This window comes from Balaenoptera acutorostrata, chromosome 2 (assembly GCF_949987535.1).
Source record: "Balaenoptera acutorostrata chromosome 2, mBalAcu1.1, whole genome shotgun sequence".
Classification (NCBI taxonomy): domain Eukaryota; kingdom Metazoa; phylum Chordata; class Mammalia; order Artiodactyla; family Balaenopteridae; genus Balaenoptera; species Balaenoptera acutorostrata.
In genome coordinates this window covers 62186791-62208527 of record NC_080065.1, presented here as the reverse complement: position 1 = coordinate 62208527, position 21737 = coordinate 62186791, and the positions used below count along the sequence as shown (strand labels likewise).

At 36.6% G+C, this 21737-nt stretch overlaps 1 protein-coding gene across 8 annotated transcripts in view; it reads left to right on the top strand.

Moving 5' to 3' along the window:
- FAM169A (family with sequence similarity 169 member A) overlaps window positions 1–21737 on the top strand; it is a 66948-nt gene that overhangs the window by 22655 nt on the left and 22556 nt on the right. For 4 of the 8 annotated variants that reach the window (XM_057541435.1, XM_057541434.1, XM_057541436.1 and 1 more), the window contains exons 5-6: window positions 1567–1738; window positions 19550–19729. In XM_057541435.1, the coding sequence (XP_057397418.1) occupies window positions 1567–1738; window positions 19550–19729 (352 nt within the window). The remainder of the gene's footprint in view (window positions 1–1566; window positions 1739–19549; window positions 19730–21737) is intronic. The other 4 variants (XM_057541440.1, XM_057541438.1, XM_057541439.1 and 1 more) reach the window with 2 other exon arrangements.

Below are 21737 nucleotides of genomic sequence, written 5' to 3'. Positions count from 1 at the left end.
GAACTAATCCATAAAGGCAGAATAAAGAAACAAAGAGAAAGATCTAACATGATGAAAATAAATTAGTGAGAAAGGTAAAGTAGTATCTATGGGTTCAAAAATTTAACTGTACTGTATACCATGGAGACCATACTAAAACAGCAGCACATATGAAAAAGATTGGGCTTTAGTTAATTAGAAGTAAAATCAAGGAAAGCAAAAAAGCTAATAAAAACCTTAAGTTTATACAGAAAAGCCCCATTATCTTTTCAATATCTTCGATGTTTATACCTGGTAATATCTGCATGCCCAACATGAAGAGAAAAAAAAAATGTTAGGGATCTGAAGCAATTTGAAGGGAGAAGACTGAAATGGCAAGAGTACCCCAAATCATATTAGATTAGTCTTTTCCTCTGTTTAGCTTTGATAGGAAATTTAAGAGAATATCATGGCTGTCTTCAAATATTTGTAGACTGTGTGATCCAGAATATCAAAGTATAGCCTTTGGGAAAGAGATTTCAGCTCAGTATCAGAAAGAATTTCATTCTGGTCAGAGCTGTTCAAGGAAGGCATGGGATACCCTGTAAGCTGGAGAGCTTTGTCATTTCATGTGATGTTTGGTATTGGAAATCCCTTATTGGGGAGATATTTGAGAGTAGTGTGTGTATGCCTAATGCTGTTTCTCTCCTCTCGCCTAATTAGAAGACATTCTTGTTTTTCTTTAAGGAGACTTGGGGTGGGGGGGGGATAGATTTCATGGATAGACTCTTGTTTTTAGCAGTGACAGATGTCTATGGGGAAGACCCCACTGTTCAATCTCAGGCAATTGGTGAGGGTGTCCCTGTGACCGTGCAGCCCTGCCTGTAGGAAGTGAGGTTCTGTTTCCATTCTGTGATTGCCCCAAGTTTTGTTTTCATCAGCCTGCCCTGGTGCCCCTGTCATTGCCCACCTGGTGTGGCAGAGGGGTATGTGTGTATGTGCGTAGGGGGAGACAGGTCGTCCTTATAGTTAGACAACAAAGACATGACTGTTATATGACCATTTTACCTAGAAAAGATGAGAGAGATTCCTTTCCCAAGAGCATAATTATGACTTTGCTCATCAAATGAGATAATCATTGTTTTTAAAGTATTCAGGGCGTAACGCTAAGCTTTTTTCACTTTCTTTTCCTCCTTTCTTTCTTTTTTTTAACGTGTAGGCTGGAATGGGGTGAAAAGAAGCACTAGAAATGGTGGGGGGCAGCGATTAGAGTGGGGGAGACCTGGGATCTGGGCAGCTGGAAGCAGAAAGAGAGCACTGACTGCTAACGTGGAGATGCTGGGGGTTGGTATATTGGAAACCTGTTTTGCCTGTTTTAGAATTTTGCTGAGAGGCATTATTTCATGCATAATTTGTGTCCACAGAAATGGATTGTTCTTGGTATGAATGACTGGTCTCATCTTTGTGATAATAAAATGGTTTACAAATCATTCTGAATGTATTCGAAGTGCTTTGAATGTCAGTACAAGGTATGGAAGCAGGGAGCAAGGTAAACTGCATCTCTGAGTTGATGCTAACTGTTGTGCCTGGTGTCTCATCTCTTTGTAGGTGAGAACTCTTGGGGAGAGAGTGGTTCTGTATGTTCTGAATCGAATTATTTATAGAAAGCAGGAAATGGAGAGAAATGAGATCCCATTCCTGTGTCATAGCAGTACTGATTATGCTAAGATTCTGTGGAAGAAAGGAGAGGCCATTGGGTTTTATTCAGTTAAGCCTACAGGTGAGTCTTTAAAAGTTATTTAAAATCTATATTATGTAAACCCACTTTTTGGACCCCAACTGTATCAATGTCCCTTTTAAATTAGTATCTAGAGTACAAATTGAGATGATTTTACTCAGTATTTCTTGGGAGTACTTTGATTCTATATAAGTGAGGATTGTTAGGAAAGTCTTTTGAAAAAAAATTTAACATTTGACAGAGTGGAAATTTTCTCCACGTATGTGGACAGAGAGTTGTATGTTGAGCCTCAGATTTGTCTCCTTTCCCTCTCATTTCCTTCCCTTTATTTAAAGGTCCTTGTTTTACTTTGATTCCTGCTGCTATCACTATTACTGGCTCGTTTTAAATCCCCTGTCTACCTGTGGACCAAATGCATAGCCTTTTTCTTCTAGTGTAGCTGATTCAGCCTGATACAGTAAAGCAGCTAAAGCAAAGTACTTTAATATATTTAGAGAATCCAAACAGCTTTGAAATAGTCAGTCTTGTAAAGTTTGGATTTCTGATCCTAAGACCCAACTATACCCTTTTCCTGAAAGACTAGTGCAGCTTCATCTTGCTTTATCTGTTTTCCTGTTCATTCAGTTCCCTAGAGCTACTGGAGCCAGAAAAATCAAACGTGCTTACTCCATGTACACATATACCCCACACCTTACAACCACTATACAACAAAGGCAGCCTTGTTATGTATCTTGGCCAAAAGACCTTTCACAGAGAGTACCTGTCTTTTTTATATTTCACACTTGCAAAATTTAGCTCTTGTGGTCAGATGCAGTCTAAAGATAATACCAAATTTCCTGCTAATTTGAAGGACAGTTGTGACTAATACCTTAATTGTATAATTAGTACACATTTATGATGAGAACATCCGTCATGATGAGTATGATGAGTACATATAGTCAGTAAAGGGAAGGTCACTTTTTCTCAATAAAAAAAACTGGGATCTATAGTTTTAAATGGTTTTGCTGTTTAGTAAATACTTTAACTCTCCCTTAATATGCTATTTTATTCTTGTATAAATTTGAAGTAGAACCAATAATTTATGTAACTCCAGAAAGATATCATCATACAGAGGCAGAATAATAATGTTTGTTAAATGGAAGCTTAGTGCTGCATTGCATAAAAGGCATCACTTTATTGTTTTTAAAATGTTTTCATAAGTTTGGGGCTGGAATATGGTTTAATTACTTTATGCTTTATTTTATACAAGTAATTCCTATGGGAATTGGAGGCTTTTTGCTGCTCACGCTGGCTGCAGCGGGGTTTCCTATTTGAAACTAGCTCATAGACATTTGAAGTACATAAGAGTTTATGCTTTCTCATTTAGAGCATCTGTCGATGAAAGACATACAGTTAAGAAAGGGCATAGCATTCCCCCCTCAGTATTTCTGATCAGTACTTGATTCCAGGCATTGTCTCCTCTTTGTTTTCTGTGTTTTGGGCGCTCCTCCACTCCTTTGGGACCTGGCTTCTATTTTTACTTTTTCTGGTAGTTAACTCAGTTTTATATGTTGGAGCTTCCAAGTACTACTTGTCTACCCCTTTTAGCACCTTCCATACTTCTCTACTAATTGCCTTACTTCCTTACTATTTATTTCAGTGTTTTCCTGCTTTAAGCTCTGGCTCTCATCTGCCAGAGAACAGTGGAATTAGACGTGCTTATGCTAGCCTTTGGATCAGTAACCATCTAATTCAGTCTGGAAGTGTTTTTTCTACAAGGGAAACCCAAACATAAAATAATTTGAAAAAAATTGTCCAAAACAAATACTGAAACACTTTGTGATAGAAGTATTCCTAATGTACATATCAGGAAAAAACTGTACCAGTAGCAAAAAGATAAAATCTTTATTAAATACGTTTGTAGTTGAATAAAAGCCTTATGATATCACTTATTATTTATGATTTTTAAAAATAAAATAGCAAATCAGTATATAGGGATATTAGTTGGAACATAAAAATAGCCTTGATATATAAGAGGGGACTTTGTTTATGAGGTCAAATCCTATTACAGTATAATGAAATTGAAGAAAGTATATAAATTTTTTTTTTTGCCTGAAATAAAGAGATTACTATGAGGGATGTATAGTTTGTTTGTTTTTTGGGTTAGGTAGATGTCAGATCATTAAAAATAGTTTTTAACAGTAGGACATTGTGTAATATCTGGTACATAACTCTAAAGGGCACTTGCAGAATTGAGTAAAATCACTATAATAAGATTTTCTGGTCCCTTCTATGGTTATTAAGCATTTTAATCTATAAAAATAAAAAATAGGAACAGGATAATGCTGAACCTTGTCACATTCTGGTAGTAAGTAATATTTGTTCATGGACTCATAAACTGAAGAAAAAAAAGGTAAGCTCCATGTATTTCATTGAGATGTATTTTCAATAAAACTTTATTTTTTGCTGAATAATTAGTTTTCCCAATGTATAATAGTTTTCCAAATGTATACTATACTTGCGTTTTGATCCATCATATACTAATATTAATTATAATGATAACTCAGAATTTCTTTTGAATTGATACTTAGAATCTTATGGTCACAAGAAACTTAAAAATTTTATATTTTTATATACAGATATGTTTTTGCAGAGAAGAATGATTAGATAATCAATATATAATCCAAGTATAAAAATATATTACATTAGGGTAATAGTCTGTAGTATAAATATAATAGAAATAGAAGGTCAGGGGTGGGGAGGGAAGAATGTAAGCTTTTTGAGTGTTAAGAGTGGTTAGTTCAATAGTAAAGGGACAGTTTGTTCAATGGATGATGACAGTTATCAAATCAAATTGATAATAGTTTTTAGGGTCCATTTGATACATTTAAAAGAGTAGTGATTATAGTTTTTTTCTTTAATCAATATTGTTTAATTGAAAAGGGAAACATAGTAAATTTACATAGCAAATCCTGGCAGACACCATGTTAACTAATAGATCATGGTTAACATCACCAGCAATGAGATACATCACCATCAGAGACCCCAATTTATGATGTAGTGAGAAGGACATAACTTCATTTCTGAGGTATTTTTGCCCAAAATGCATAACCTCAATTTTATCATGAGAAAACATTAGACAAAGCCAAATTGAAGGTTATTTTACAAAATAACTGATCAGTAACCTCCAAAAGTATCAAGATCATGAAAGATAGGGAAAGGTGGAGGAATTATCAAAGATCAGAGTTGGGACATTAAACTAAATACCATATGGAATCTTTGATTGGATTCTGAAACAGAAAAATTAGTAGAAAAACTGGCAGAATTTGAATAAGTCCTATAGTTTAGCTAATAGTATTTTATCAATGTTGATTTTCTGGTTTTGATAATAGTACTCTGGCTATGTAAGATGTTAACATTAGGGGAATCTGGGTGAAGGGTATGTGGGAACTCTTTGTATATTTTTGCAACTTTTCTGTAAGTCTAAAGTTATTTTTATGATAAATAGTTGTTAAAAAGTTAATGTTATAAGATGTTAGAAATTACATTCTTTGTAATTATTGAAACTTAAGATGGAAATTTTAGATGTTACCAAAATGTGTGAATACATGCCATCTATTTCAATATTATTTAATGGTTACATGAGCAAAAAAGTTCCCTTTGAGGAATTTGACTGGGCCAAGAGAAAAAATATTCTTAAAAATACCAGTATAAATGGTTCCCCTGGGAAAGGTCCCAGTCATTGTCAGCAATCCCCACCTTGCACACTGATCAACTTTTTAATGTCTCGTTCTTTTTTTTTTTTTTAAATATTCATTTATTTATTTGGCTGAGTCAGGTCTTAGTTGCAGCACATGGGATCTTTGTTGCAGCACATGGGATCTTTTGTTGCGGTGCACGGGCTTCTCTAGTTGCAGCACACAGGCCCTCTACTTGTGGTGCGTGGGCTCAGTAGTTGTGGCTTGCGGGCTCAGTAGTTGCAGCTTGTGGGCTCAGTAGTGGCGGCGCACGGGCTCAGCAGTTGTGGCACGTGGGCTCTCTAGTTGTGGTGTGCAGGCCCAGTAGTTGTGGTGCACGGGCTCAGTAGTTGCACTTGGGCTGTCTAGTGTGGTCCGCAGGCTCAGTAGTTGGAGCACATGGGCTCTCTAGTTGTGGTGTGTGGGCTCAGTAGTTGTGGTGTGCGGACTTAGTCGCCCTGTTGTATGTGGGATCTTAGTTCCCCAACTGGGGATCAAACCCGTATCACCTGCATTGGAAGGCGGATTCTTAACCACTGGACCATCAGGGAAGTCTCTAATGTCTCATTCTTAACTATGAACAAATAGCTTAGTTAGGAAAAGTCACTGATATGAAAGATGGAGATCAAAACCAAAAAAGAATAAAAGCAATTTGGAAGAGACAGACAATGCAAAAACAAACAAAACAACTCAATATTTGTGGAACGTAAGAGTAGTTAGTACATTCATAAATGGGAACAAGATATATTAAAAGAATGTCCATAGAGCTCTTGGAAATTAAAAACTCAGTATAAGGGAGATAAAGTTGATGTTGATTAGAAAGGAGAGCAACCATAGCAACAACAACAAACCCTAAATGATGGAAAATAGGAAAGAAAAGATAAAATTAGAGGAACACTCTGCATAATAGATGCTTCAGAAGGAGAGAACAGAGAAACTGGAGGGGAAGAAATCACCAATGAAGTAGTTCAAGAAAAGTCTCAGAATTATAGAATATGTATTTCCAAGTTAAAAAGGCCCATTGAACATCCATCGCAATGAATGAATTAAAATAGGCCTGTGCTGAGGTAGATTATTGCAAAATTTCGGAACATCTGGGATAGAGAAAAGATTTTGTAAGCCTCTACAGAGTGAGAGGGGGAACTTATACAAAGGATCAAGAATCATAATGATTAGATTTCTCAAAAGCAGCACTGCACTGAACACTAGAAGTGGAACAATGCCTTTAAGATACTGGGAGAAAGTGATTTCCAATATAATTCTATACCCAAATTATGAATGAAGTGTGAGAGTAACAGAAGGAAATTTCTACATGGTTAATTAAAAAAAAAAATTTTTTTTTTGAACCTCTCATGTATCATTTTTCAGGAAGCTAACAATTTATGCTCTACTAAAATAAGGAAGTAAATCAGGAAAGAATGATACCAGATCAGGAAACTAAGGAGAGAAATATCCCCACATCACAGCTATTTGATAGTTCTGAGGCTGCTCTGTCCAGATTGGTAGCTACTAGCTTTATGTGACTATTTAAATGAAAATTAATTAAAATGAAATAAAATTTAAAATTCAGTTTCTCAGTCATACTAGCCACTATGTAAGTGTTCAGTAGCCGCGTGTGGCTAGTGGCTACCACATTGAACAGAAGAGATATAGAACATTTCCATCATTGCAGAAAGTTCTTTTGGACAGCACTTTTCTAGAGATTGACTAATCTAGGTTGTAGTAAGTCAGAAAGCTCTGGGTCATTGATTCAAGAATATGGAATACCTAATGTGTTTGCACTTATCAAGATAAGTGTTACAGTTGTGGGAGACTTTGGGGGGTAAGTTAGAGGTAAATACTAAATAATGAGTGATAAACCATTATTAAGGCAAATCAAAAAGCAGTGCAGGAAAAAAAAAAAAGCAGTGCAGGAAAAGGAAAACAATCATGATATACTACATGGCTCAGTTATCAAAAGTGTGTGTGTGTGTGTATAATGTAAATGCTGAAAATTGACCTAGCCAAAATTATAAATTACTGTACTGGGGTAATAGGGCAGGGCATCTATAGGAAGTATGGTGATGGTGTATTGGGAGTAGGGTATGTGCATGTATATAAAAGCTGAATTCTCATCTTCCATACTGGGAAGCCATTTGATTATGCGTAAAATGGAAAAAGCAAGAAGTAGTAAGTTACTTAGAGATATGGGGGTAAATACCGAGAAAGACCAAAGTGTGTGTTTCTGGGGGATGGAAAGTGTGTTTGTATGTGTGGATCAGGGAAGCAGTCACAGGACGGTTTTTTTCCCAACAAATCTTAGAGGACTGTTGTACGCTAACAATGTACATGTAAAACTTTGATTAAAAGTAAAAAGTGAACATGATCAGAGAAGGAACTATTCCCAGAGTCTAATCAGTGTCTACACAAAACTAGATGAAGTTTATAAATCCTCACAGGGCCTATGATGGTCAGGTCCCCCTGTTAAAAGGGCTGTGCTAACTAGAAAACTGCTAAGGAAAAAAATCTTGTACAGGTATGAAAAATAAGACAAAACCACTTGTTAATTCAGTGGAAGTTCTGTTAACGGTTTGTCCCATGTCAAGAAATACAAAAGATATAAATGTGTATAAATCAGATATCACATTTTAGTGTAGACAAACTGAGAAAAAAACGAAATGGAGGACACTATCATTAGGTGCTATTTTGGAAATATTGTTTGGCCTCAACTGTGAATCACCTTGATCCAGTTTGAAGACTCATGTTTTGGAAAAGTGCAAGAACCATATGGGAGAAGCAGAATCTAATCAACGACTACTTTAAAATCAGTTTGTTGACTCACTTCTAAAGGGAATTATGATCAATACCAGGAAACATAATTTTGGTTTTTGTAATTTCCATTTGAAATAATTTATAGTAGAAGCACTCTTTCCTCTCTTCATTTGCTAGTTAGCTTTCCTTATGACTTTCCAACCTTTTTACTGAGAGCTATAGCTATGATCTTACCTCCTCTTTTGGGCAGATCACTCACTTTCTGTTCACTGAAATTCAGATATCTGGCCCTTCTGTTTTAAGATTATTTAAGGAATAAGAAAACTGTGATATAAAATGATAAGTATTGATAATACATATAGCTAAAGGCAAAACATAGTGGAAGTTTGTGTTTGAGAAGGGTTGAGGTTATATTTTAGGGCCTTGAGACTGTCTAGGCTTAATCCTTTTCTTAAGGTGGTGAGCAAAGGCATGGGGGAGTCCCACTGTACTCTGTGGCTGCCTGAAATGTATCATTGGGAAATGAGGTGGGTACTTGGTTTTCAGGTCAAGTTTTAGCCATCTTAAAAAGCATATACTTCCCAATAAGGTTTGTGTTTATTGGGGAGGTAGGGCTGATTCCATTCTCAGTAGAGACACAAAGATGACTGGTCATAGGGTCAGCCTTCAAAGCACCAAAAATCTAGTGGATGAGACAGAAAACTAGTTACGTAATCAAAATTCAGTTTGATAAATACTATATTTGAGGTATCAACAGGAGTAGTCATGGAAGAATGGAGCAGTTAATTTTGCCTGGAGGAAGGTGTCACTGAGAAAGAGATATTTAAAAGTGGCTTTGAAGGATAAGTAGGATGTCAGTAGGCAGAGAAGGGGAAAGAAAAGGAAAATTCTTAGTAAACAGATGAATGGAATATAAAATTTATTTATTTATTTTTATTTTTGACTGTGTTGGGTCTTCGTTTCTGTGCGAGGGCTTTCTCTAGTTGCGGCAAGCGAGGGCCACTCTTCATCGCGGTGCGCGGGCCTCTCACTATCACGGCCTCTCTCGCTGCGGAGCACGGGCTCCAGACGCGCAGGCTCAGTAGTTGTGGCTCACGGGCCCAGTTGCTCCGCGGCATGTGGGATCTTCCCAGACCAGGGCTCCAACCCGTGTCCCCTGCATTGGCAGGCGGACTCTCAACCACTGCGCCACCAGGGAAGCCCAGATGAATGGAATATAAATGTGAAAGAAGGAACAGAATCATGAAAGTTCAAAGTGTATTTATAACACCACCTTGAGCAAGCTGGTGGGACTAAAAGGATTGTAGGGTGGGGAGAGGTGAAGATGGAGGTCCCCTTGTGAAGGTTCTTAAATGCCATACTAAACATTGGAACTTCATCTTATTGGCACGAAGTGATCAAAGAATTTTATTTAGGGGCATCATGGTTAAATATTTTAGGGAGATAATTTTTGTAGCACTTGGTGATGGATAAAGAAATTGTGCTCTGAAGTCAGGGACTTCGATTAAAAGAGCTATTTCAGTCATCCAGGTGAAGCAAGGACCAATGCTAGGAAAGAGGCAATAGGGATGAAGAAGGAAACAGATTTGAGGGAGATGTCTGGATGGACAGATTGAGGTGACTGCAGTGCGTGTGTGTGGGAAGGGGAGGGGAGGAACCAGTGATGAATCTTGAGGGTTTTGACTTGGGTGCCTAGGTGGGACGCTGTTAACTAAAATTGGGAATATACGAGGAGTGGATTTGGTAATACTTGAGTTCAGTTTTGATATGTAAAGTTCAGTGTTCCTATGGGACATATAAGTAGAGATACATAGTTAGAAATGTAAGGTGGATCGCATGGGGGAGATGTGGATATTTGTGTGGGCCACAGAAGTTAGTGTAATCTTAAAATGTGAATGAGATCAGTCAAAACTCTTGTATAACATGAGTATGTGTATTTGTGAATACTGGTGTTAGGCTATAAGTTACTGAAAATAGCCTGAGATAAGCAAACATAACTGTGAAAGGAGTCTGCCAGCAAAAGGTACTATCTGCTGAGGTACAAAGTTGATTTCCTGAAAGTTGAAAAGGAAATGTTAATCTACCGGGAGATAAGAGAAAGCAGAAAGTTAGCTGAGGCTGCTAGCTGTCTACCAAATATTTGTGCTTCCTCTTCTGTATTCTTGTCATTGGCCTGCAACTGTCCAGTCAGGGATTATGTTTTTCAGTTGCTTTCACAAGTAGGTGGGGCTGTGTGACTAATTCTCCCCATGGTAATGAGAGAAATGATATGTATGACATCAGAGCAGAGTGGTTAAGATGCATTCCTTTTCCTCATCTGTCTGCTAAATGCAAAAGATTCTGAAGAGCTAGGAGATGGAGAAGCCACAAGATAGAAGGAACGTGAGTTCCTGTGTTACTGTGAGGGCCCCCAGTGAACCGTGCTTCCAGTATTTATGTCCTTGTTTAGCCTGCTTGAATCTGTGTTGGCCCTGTGACTTGCTTTAACTAGTAGACTGCAGCACAAGTGACACTGTCCTAAACCTTAAGAAGCCTGGTAGTTTCCACTTTGGTACTCTTAGAGACTAGTCACCATGTAAGAAACACACCTACCTCAAGACTGCCATGTGGTGAGGAAGCTCAAGCAACTACATTGAACTGAGGTGCCCAGCTGGCAAGGCCAGCTGCGATTCCAGTCAGCAGCCGGCTAGCTACTGCTGTGGGAGTGAAGCCATTTGGACCTTTAGCTGTTCCAGTGGCCCATCTGATACCATATGAGAGTTGTGACAAATAATGAAATAATAAATTTTGTTTTAAGCCAGTACATTTTGGGCTGGTTTGTTAGGCAACAGTAGGTAACTGAAAAAGTTCTTGGATGATTGTGAGTCAGAAAGCCGTCCACTACCCAGCAACAACTATGTGGGACTGTTACTTAAACAAAAATGAAACTTTTTAATGTTAAGCTTTCCAGATTTGGTTTGTTATAACAGCTAACGTTACGTTAACCAATTTATAAAGCATGAAGACTGTAATGAGAGTACTTGCCTAGTGGTGTATGGCAAGATCTCTCCTGTAAAGATAATCACATTATTTGTTTAGAATTCACTTTATGTTGTGTTCTGTGGAGAGAGTCACACATTGATGGCTTTATGAAGGTTTTATGAAGGTCAGGAAAGACACATTCCTGGTTGGACAAAGAAGAAATGGTAATTCCATGAAAAGAGAGAGTCATTCAGTTGCGGTAGAATAGCTGTTCTTGAATGTGATGCATAGATCCTGAATGGTACTGTCGAAATTTATTCATTTATTCAAAAGTTATTTTTTGTGCCATATTGATAGGGAAGGAGAGGGAAAGGGGAGGAGGGTGAATAGGAGAAAGAGCAAGAGGGAGAAATTGAGAGATAGTAATACAATTTTTGTAAATAAACTGTCATCACAGAACCTACATTTAAGAGGAGGAGATAGCAATGAATAGACAAATAGACGACATGCTCTCAGGTCTGTGAAGAAATGTAGATTAAAAGAATAGAGAGTGTGTGTTGGGCGGTGCTATCTTAAATAGAGCGGTCGGGGAAGCACCTCTGAAGGAAGTGAGGGAATGATGAGATATGTGAAGTTTCAGGAGAAGAGGTATTCAGGCAAAGAACTGAAAGGCAAAGGCCATGAGGCAGAAGAAAGTTCAGGGTGTTTCAGAAAGAACAAGAAGGCCAGTGCGGCCAGAGTAGAGGGAGTGAGTGATACGGGGATGGAGAGAGACCGGCACATATCCTGACACGTCCAGTAGGCCAAGGAAAGAGTCTGAATTTCACTCTGTGGGTGATAGGAATCCGGTGGAGGATTTTAAGCACAGGTGAGACACAATCTGATTGGCCTTTTAAAAAAGGTAGCTCTGTTGTGTAGAAAACCAGAAAGAGAGGTGACAGGGTTAGGAGCTATGTTAGTTAAGAGTCTATTATTGCAGAAAACCCTGGTGAGAGGTGATGGTGGCTTGGGCAAGGAAGAAGGGGGTAGAAGTCATCATAATTCAGATAAATTATGAAGTTATTGCTGCAGTGTTTCTGATGGATTGTACATGGTCTATGAAGGAAGAGTCAAGGATGAGATCTCATGTTTTGCTCTGAGCCGCTGGTAGAATGGTGATGAGATTTACTGAAAAATTAGTAAACAGGAAGAGGAGCAGGTTTGGGGAGTATATGAAAAATCTAATTATAAATGGTTTATTGGAGTCACATGTATAAATTATGTTGTTTAATTTACGTTTTTACAGCTTTATTAAGGTTTATTTATATACCATACAATTCACACATGTAAAGTATACAATTCAATTTTTTTTAGTATATTCACAGAATTGTACAACTTTCACCATAACCAATTTTCGGTCACCACAAAAAAAACCCTGCCCTGTACTCGTTAACAGTCACTCTCCATTCCCTCCCCGCCCTCGGTACCTGGCCCTAGGTGACCACTAATCTGCTTATAGATTTCTGTCCCTGTAGATTTGCCTATTCTGGACATTTCATGTAAATGAAATCATACAGTCAGAATAGTTTTTTGCATCTGACTTCTTTTGTTTAGCATACTGTTTTCAGGTTTCATCCATTCTTGAATCAACACTTCATTCCTTTTTATGGCCAAATAGTATTCCCTTGTATGGATATTCTAATATTGTCTTTTATCATTTGATGGACTTTTGAGTTGTTTTTGTGATTTTTGCCATTATGAATAATGCTGCTATGAAGATTTGTGTACAGGTTTTTATTTCTTGTGGTTATATACCTAAGAGTGGAATTCCAGGTTCATATGGTAACTCTAAATTTAGCCTTTTGAGGAACTGTCAGACTGTTTTCTAAAGCAACTGCACCGTTTTACATTCCCAGAAGCGATGTACCAGGACTGCAGTTTCTCCACATCCTTGCCGATACTTTTTAAAATGTTTTCAGAGTATATTTAATGACATGGGAAAATAGACTATTTAAGAAAAAGTAAACATGATATAAAGCAATGATTCTTTTTGTTCAGCAAAAGTATATAGATGCACAGAAAATAGTGAAAAAATAAGCATTTCATTTAAGAGTTGCATTGTGAGCCAACACTTATTTTTATCTATGTTTTTGACTATATCCAACCTGGTAGGTGTGAAGTGGCATGACATTGTCATTTTAATTTGCATTTCCTAAATGGCTAAGGTTGAGCATCTTTTCATGTGCGTATTTGCTGTTGATATGTCTTCTTTGGGATGTCTATTCAAATCCTTTGCCCATTTTTAAGTCGAGTTGGCCTTTTTTTAAAAAATCTTTTTCCCCCCCCAGCTTTATTGTGGTATAAGTGACATACAAAAACTTGACCATATTTAAAGTTTACAATTTGTTGTATTTTTACTTATTTATACAGCTGTGATACTATCACCACAATCAAGATAATGAACGTATCTGTTATCCCCAAAAGTTTCTTTGTGCCTATTTGTAACCATCCTTCCTTCCCCCTGTTTGACCCCAAGCAAACAGTTATCTGCTGTCTATGATTATATATTAGCCTGCTTTTTCTGGAATTTTATAAAATGGAATCATGCAGTATATACATTTTTTTTAGTCTGGGTTCTTTCAGAATAGTTATTTTGAAATCCATCCTACTATAATTCATATATCATCAAATTCACCCTGAAGTGATTCTTAGTATATTCACAGAGTTGTACAACCATCACTACTGTCTAATTTGAGAACATTTTCATCACCTCAAGAATTTCTGTACCCATTAGCTATCACTCCTCATTTCCTTTACCCTGAAATTCCTGGAAACCACTAATCTCCTTTCTGTCTAGATTATTTATCTTAAAAAATGTTTTGTAATCTTTATTGTGGTAAGAACACTTAACATAAGATCTACTCTCAACAGATTTTTAACTGTAGATTACAACACTGTTGACTATAGGTGTAATGTTATACAGCAGGTCTCTAGAACTTGCATTACTGAAGCTTTAAACCCATTTATTAACAGCTCCCCAATTCCCCCTCACCCTGCCCTTGGCAACCGTTGTTCTGCTCTCTGCTTCTGTGAGTTTGACTATTTTAAATGCCTCATATAATTGGAATCATGCAGTATTTGTCCTGTGACTGGCTTATTTCACTTAGCATAATGTCCTCAAGGTTGATCCATGTTGTATATTGCAGGATTTACTTTTTTTTTTGAGGCTGAATATTATTCTGTTGTACATATATATACCATATTTTTTTTAATCCATCATCCATCAGTGGACATTTAGGTTGTTACCACATCTTGGCTATTGTGAATAGTGCTGCAATGAACACTGGATTGTTAATATCTCTTTGAGATCCTGATTTCAATTATTTTGGATATATACCCAGAAGTGGGATTGCTGGATCATGTGGTAGTTCTATTTTTAATATTTTGAGGAACCTCTATACTGTTTTTCATAGTGGCTGCACCATTTTGCATTCCCATTAACAGTATACAAGGGTTCCAGTTTTCCATATCTTTGCCAGCACTTGTTGTCTTTGTTGTTTTTCTTGTTTTTTTTTGATAATACCAATCCTGACAGGTGTGAGGTGATACCTCATTTGATTTGCCATTTCCCTGATGATTAGTGACATTGAACATTTTTTACATACCTGTTGGCCATTTGTATGTCTTTGGAGAAATGTCTATTAAATCCTTAACCCATTTTTTTAAAAAAATTTTTTATTTATTTATTTATGGCTGTGTTGGGTCTTCGTTTCTGTGCGAGGGCTTTCGCTAGTTGTGGCAAGCGGGGGCCACTCTTCATCGCTGTGCGCGGGCCTCTCACTATCGCGGCCTCTCGTTGCGGAGCACAGGCTCCAGACACGCAGGCTCAGCAATTGTGGCTCACGGGCTTAGTTGCTCCGCGGCATGTGGGATCTTCCCAGACCAGGGCTCGAACCCGTCTCCCCTGCATTGGCAGGCAGATTCTCAACCACTGCGCCACCAGGGAAGCCCTTAACCCATTTTTAAATTGGGTTTTATTTGTGTTTTTATTATTGAGTTGTAAGCATTTTTCATACATTCTAGATACAAGTCCCTCATCAGATATATAATTTGAAAGTATTTTCTCTCATTTTTTGGGTTGTCTTTTTACTTTCTTAATGGTATCCTTTGAAGCACTAGTTTTGATAAAATCCAATTATCTTCTTTTTATGTGTCACTTTTGCTTTTGGTGGTGTAGCGCTTTTGGTGTTGTATCTAAGAAGGCTTTTCCTACCCCAAGGTGATGCAGATTTACTGCTATGTTTTCTTCTAAGATTTTATAGTTTTAGCACTTAAAGTTATGTTTATGATCCATTTGCAGTTAATTTTTGTATATGGTCTGAGGAAAGGGGGAGGGGTCCAACATCATTTTTTTGCATATAGGGATATCCAGTTGTCCCAGCACCGTTCATTTAAAAAGACTATTCTGTTCCCATAGAAATGCCTTGGGACTCCTGTTGAAAATCAGTTGACCATAAATAAGAGGTTTTGTTTCTGGAACCTCTGTTCTGTTGGTCTCTGTTTATTCTTGTGCCAATATCACACTGGCTTGATTACTGTATGTAGCTTTGTAAGTTTTAAAATGGGAAGTGTGAGTCTTCCAACTTTGTTCTTCTTTGTTAAGATTGTTCTGGCTGTTTGTTTTTTTGTGTGTTTCCATATGATTTTTAGGATTTCTTTGTCAATTTCTGCAAAAAATCCAGCTGGGATTTTGAACCTGTAGGTCCGTTTGGGGAGTATTGACATCTTAACAGTGTGGTCTTCTGAACCATGAACATGGGATGTCTTTCCATTTATTTAAGTGTTCTTTTTTTTTTTAAATTTTATTTGTTTTTGGCTGCGTTGGGTCTTTGTTGATGTGCCTGGGGTTTCTCTAGTTGCGGCGAGCGGGGGCTACTCTTTGTTGCGGTGCGTGGGCTTCTTGTTGTGGTGGCTTCTCTTGTTGTCGGAGCATGGGCTCTAGGTGCATGGGCTTCAGTAGTTGTGGCGCACGGGCTCTAGAGCGCAGGCTTCATTAGTTGTGGCGCACGGGCTTAGTTGCTCTGCGGCATGTGGGATCTTCCTGGACCAGGGCTCGAACCCGTGTCGCTTGAATTGGCAGGCGGATTCTTAACCACTATGCCACCAGGGAAGCCCTATTTAAGTGTTCTTTAATTTCTTTTAAATGTTTGTAGTTTTCAGTATACAAGTTTTGTACTTTTGTTAAATTTATTCCTAAGAATTTTATTATTTGTTGATGCTATTGTAAGTGGAATTGTTTTCTTAATTTCATTTTCAGATTGTTCATTGCTGGTCTATAGAAATACAATTGATTTTTCTTTTTTGGCTGTCCTGCGTGGCATGTGGGTTCCTAGTTCCCTGACCAGGGATCTAACCTGTGCCCCCTGCAGTGGAAGCCTGGGGTCTTAACCACTGGACTGCCAGGGAGGTCCCCAGTTGATTTTTGTATATTGTTATTATATCCTGTAAGCTTGCCGAACTTTTAAAAAAATCAGTTTTGATAATTTTTTAGTGGATTTCTGGGACTTTGCTGGTGGTCCAGTGGTTAAGACTTCGTGCTCCCAGTGCAGGGGGCCCAGGTTTGATCTCTGGTCAGGGAACTAGATCCTGTATGCCTCAACTAAAAGATCCTGCACGTGGCAACAAAGATCCCACGTGCCACAACTAAGACCCGGTGCAGCCAAATAAATAAATACTAAAAAAATAATAATATTTTTTTAGTGGATTTCTTAAGATGAAAATCTTAAGGTCTATATACAAGATCATGTCATCTGTGAATGTGGTTTTACTTCTTTCTTTCCAATCTGGGTGCTTATAATTTCCCTTTCTTGCCTAATTGCCCTGGCTAGAACCTCCTTACCATGTTGAGTAGAAGTGGTGAGGATAAACATTTTTATCTTGTTCCTGATCTTAGGGAGAAACATCCAGTGTTTCACCATTAAGTGTGATGTTTGTTAGCTGTGGGTTTTTCATAGATCCCTTATCAGGTTGAGGATGTTGAGTATTTTTATCATGAATATACTGAATTTTGCTTTTTCTTTGTCTTTGGAGATGATCATGTGTTTTTTGTTGTATTTACATTTATATGAGCTCTTCCATTCATCTTGTAGTAAGTCTCATGTATTACAGAAATAAAAGATTAGTGGTCATGAGCATTTGGATAAATGGTAGAAGGCTTTAGAGTAGGTGAGATTACCCAGAGAGAACATGTAGAAAAAGAAGGTGGCCAAAGATGGTACTCTGAGGAATATAAATATCCAAGCTGCCATGTGCAATGCTAAATTTAATTTTATTTCAATTAGTAGATTTATTTTAATGAAAACTTCATCTAAGTTAGGAGGTTGTGGTTTTTACTTTACTAAGTAATTGTGCTATTATCTGCAACTGTTGATGTGTCTGAAGAACCTCTGGTAACAGGGCAGAGGTTTTCTGCCCTTTATTTGATTGCTTTTGTATCAGGGTAGAACCTGATACAAATATAAAAATAAGTATTGAAGGTGTAGGCAAAGAGAATTAGCATGATTGTTTGAAATGAATATGTACATGGTGAGTAAATGGTAGAACTTTAAACTTTGTGAACACTATTAGTTCCATAAATTGACCATTTGAACACTGTTAGATGCTGGACTTTACTTTTTCTCTACTTAAAGGAATGTTTGTGTGAAAACAGAAAAAAAAATTAATTTGTGGGAAATTTATTTCATATAGTTGGTATTCTGGGGCACGCACAATAGTAAATAGCAACAGATCCTCAGATGGTATTGAGAACTAGGTAGTGCTTTCTCTTCTCATTTTTGCTTTGTCCTTTGAATTACTGCTACTTATAATGTCTCCTTTGATTTCATTATCACTTCTAGCAGTTACTATGAGAAAACCCTGATTTTAAGGCATTAAAAACTGATAATGGTCACAGTAGCTTGTTGGTGAGACTACCTGTTAGATTCTTTAAAAATTTATTTATTTTGGCTTTATTGAATATAATTGATAATTTGAAGTTGTATATGTTTAATGTGTACAACTTGATGATCTGATGTACGTTGTGAAATATTCACCAAAATCAAGATAATTAATACATTTATTGCCTCATATGGTTACCATTTTCTTTCTTTTTTTTTTTCTTGAGGTGCTAACGCTTAAGATCTACCTTTTTAGTAAATTTAAAGTACATAATACAATATTGTTACCTAAATCACTATGTAAGACATTTTGACCCTTAGCAGTATCCGAACTGAATGTCAGCAGTTAAGATCTAAGTACGTAGCAATGTGCGTTAACTATTCTGAATTTAAATTAGTTGATAGTCTTAGAGTCTATTGCAAGAAGTTATTGAAGTTCTCCAATTTAATCATAAGTAATTCATTATTTGGTTGAACTAAAAAAAGCCTTGTTATATTGACCAACTCATCAAATGATATGATTGGTAAAAGTTAATTTGTGAGGTGTTTGTTTCTGAAATTTTGTTTCTTTCTTGAACTACGTTATTATAATTATCCAAAATCATGTGAATAATGTAACTGAGAATAATAGATTGTTTTACTTGAGGCACAAAAAAGTAGAATGTTGACTGATAGCTAACTATGAATTAAAACTAAAATTAATAGAAAGTGGGCCACCCCACCATGATGCCCTCAACTTATAAACTATCTTAAGATACATTACAGGAGCTTACACATCTGTTTGGAGGGTCAAAACCCAAATCAGGGTTCTTAAAAGACAAATCAGTATAGCTCTGTAATGTAACAAGGAGAGGCATATTTAATTACTACTACAAACATTTCTACTGTTAAACCTTAAACGTACAAGATATTTTAAAACGTATATTCACAGCAGAAAGATTGCTGACTTAGCTATTTCTAAAACAGATGTTTCCATTTAGTCCTAATCCATAGTCCTTAAAAATTTGCAGAACTAATTCACTTCTTTGCCATCATTAAAAAGATACAAATGAGACTGTAATCACTAGGCAAAAAGTAAAGGGAAAAGATGAATATTCATGTACTCAGGTTGGAATTAGATACTTCGTGTATTATAATATAAACTATATACAATCACCAAATACTCTTTAAATTTGAAAATTTAATAGTTGATGAGTTTTAAAGCTGTGCAAGTCTATGGACAGTGATATGTATTCTAGTATATAGTTCATCAAATGGTAATAGTTGTTTTTCTTGTATGAGATACTGTTGGCAAATGTAAAATAAATAGCTCTTCTCATCATCTCGTATACATTATGATATGTAATAGCTGGAAAGCATTTTATATTATAAAACTTATGCGTGTCTTTAACATTCTTCTTGATGTAAGAAAAACTAACCAATTTTAGATTTAACTCATGTTCTCTAAATGTATATACATATGTGGCCTTTTAAATGTGAAAAATTGTTGGATTTCTGTTTTATGACTGCAGGAAGCATATGTGCCTCGTTTCTTACCCAAAGCTACCAACTGCCAGTTCTTGATACAATGTTTGTAAGAAAGAAATATAGAGGCAAAGACTTTGGGCTTCATATGCTGGAGGACTTTGTTGATTCCTTTACAGAAGATGCACTTGGCTTGCGGTATCCACTGACCTCTCTCATGTACCTAGGTAATTGGATTAAGTTTTTAGAAAGTTAAACTTGTCTCAGTGTCACTTCTGACTTGTTTCTGTGGGATATTTTAAATGTGCATATATCAATATTAAGTAAATTATATCCCTTGGCTCTCTAGGGCTTAATTTTGCAAATGTGCCCTTACCTCCACATAAATGGCATTTTGGGGGTGTGGTAACTTTTTTTAAAAGTTGAAATATAATTCACATACCATAAAATTCACCCTCTTAAAGTGTACAATTCAGTGGTTTTTTATTATATTCACAGCTATGCAACCATAACCACTGTCTAATTCCAGGACATTCTCATCACGCCAAAAAGAAAACCTGTACCAATTAGCAGTCACTCTTCTATTCCCCCATTCCTTTATCCCCTAGCAATCAACCACTAATCTATTTTCTGTGTTTATGGATTTACCTGTTCTGGACATTTCATATGAATAGAATTATATGATATAATTATATTGTACGCCCTTTGTGTCTAGCTTCTTTCATTTTGCATAAATGTTTTCAAGGTTCATCCATGTTGTAGCATGAATCAGTGCTTCATTTTTTTTTTTTTAATGGCTGAAGAATATTCCCTTGTGTGGATATGCCACATTTTGTTTATCCATCATCAGTTGATGGACTTTAGGATTGTTTCCACTTTTTAGATATTACGAATAGTGCTACTTTGAACATTTGTGCAGATTTTGTGTGGACATTACTCTGGTGTATATACCTAGGCGTGGATGAAATTGCTTGGTCATAACCTTTTGAGGAACTGCCAAACTGTTTCCCAAAGCAACTGCACCATTTTACGTTCTCATAAACATTGTATGAGAGTTGCAATTTCTCCATATCCTCGCCAACACTCATTATTATTTGTCTTTTTTATTAGAGCCATCTCAGTGGATGTGGAGTGGCATCTCATTGTAGTTTTGATTTGCATTTGATGTTGAGCATCTTTTCATGTGCTTATTGGTCATTTATGTATCTCCTTTGGAAAAATGTCTATTTAGATCCTTTAACCGTTCTTTCTTTGGGTTATTTGTCTGTGGTAGCTTTTTAAGTTAAAAAAAAAAGAAATTTCAGATATACAAAAAAATATAAAGAATAAGGTAACAAATACTCATGTATCATCCAGCATGTACCATCCATGAGAAGTGGATCATTGCCAATATAAGTTGAACTTCTGTCCTATCCAATTAGCTTACCCGCTTCCCTGAAATAAGCACTATCCTCAATTTGGCATTTATTTTCCCCATGCATTTCTTAGACTTTTAATATATATGTATACATCTTCCAACAATGTCATATTGTTTTACGTATTTAAAAAGTTTAGGGGATTCCCTGGCAGTCCAGTAGTTAGGACTTTGTGCTTTCACTGCCGAGGGCCCGGGGTTCAATCCCTGGTTGGGGAACTAAGATCACACAAGCTGTGCAGTGCAGCAAAAAAAATAAAAATAAAAATAAAAAACTTTATATAAATAATATGTACTGTATGAATTCTTCTGTAGTTTGCTTTTTCTATTCATCTTTATGATTATGAGATTCATTCCTGTGGATTCATGTAGCTCTATTTATTCTTTTTTAATGCTGTTTAGTATTTCATTGTGTAGATATATTGTGTTGTGGTGTTTTAAAAGCAGTTAGTGGATTTATATTTGCATTTGTGTAAAGTCCATAGCACTACTCTTTTCTTAATGAAGTAATATTTAACCTGGAAAGTAATTTATTAGAAAACTTTCATAAAATATAATTTACCATTGATTTTAACCTAACATCAGATATTTATTTCCACTGAAAAAATATTTTTGTTCTAAGTTTCTTTCCCCCCTTTTAATACCAAGCATCCATAAAACAAGAGCCACGTGTTGCATGTCCATCTTGAATCACAGCTTCTCTCTAGACCCGTACATGAGAATGGAATGAACTGAACCCTGTATACCCTTGGATAATGTGAAAATGGATTTTCCTCTCAAAGTCTAATTATTGCTTTACTAAATTTGGGGAGGAATGCAAA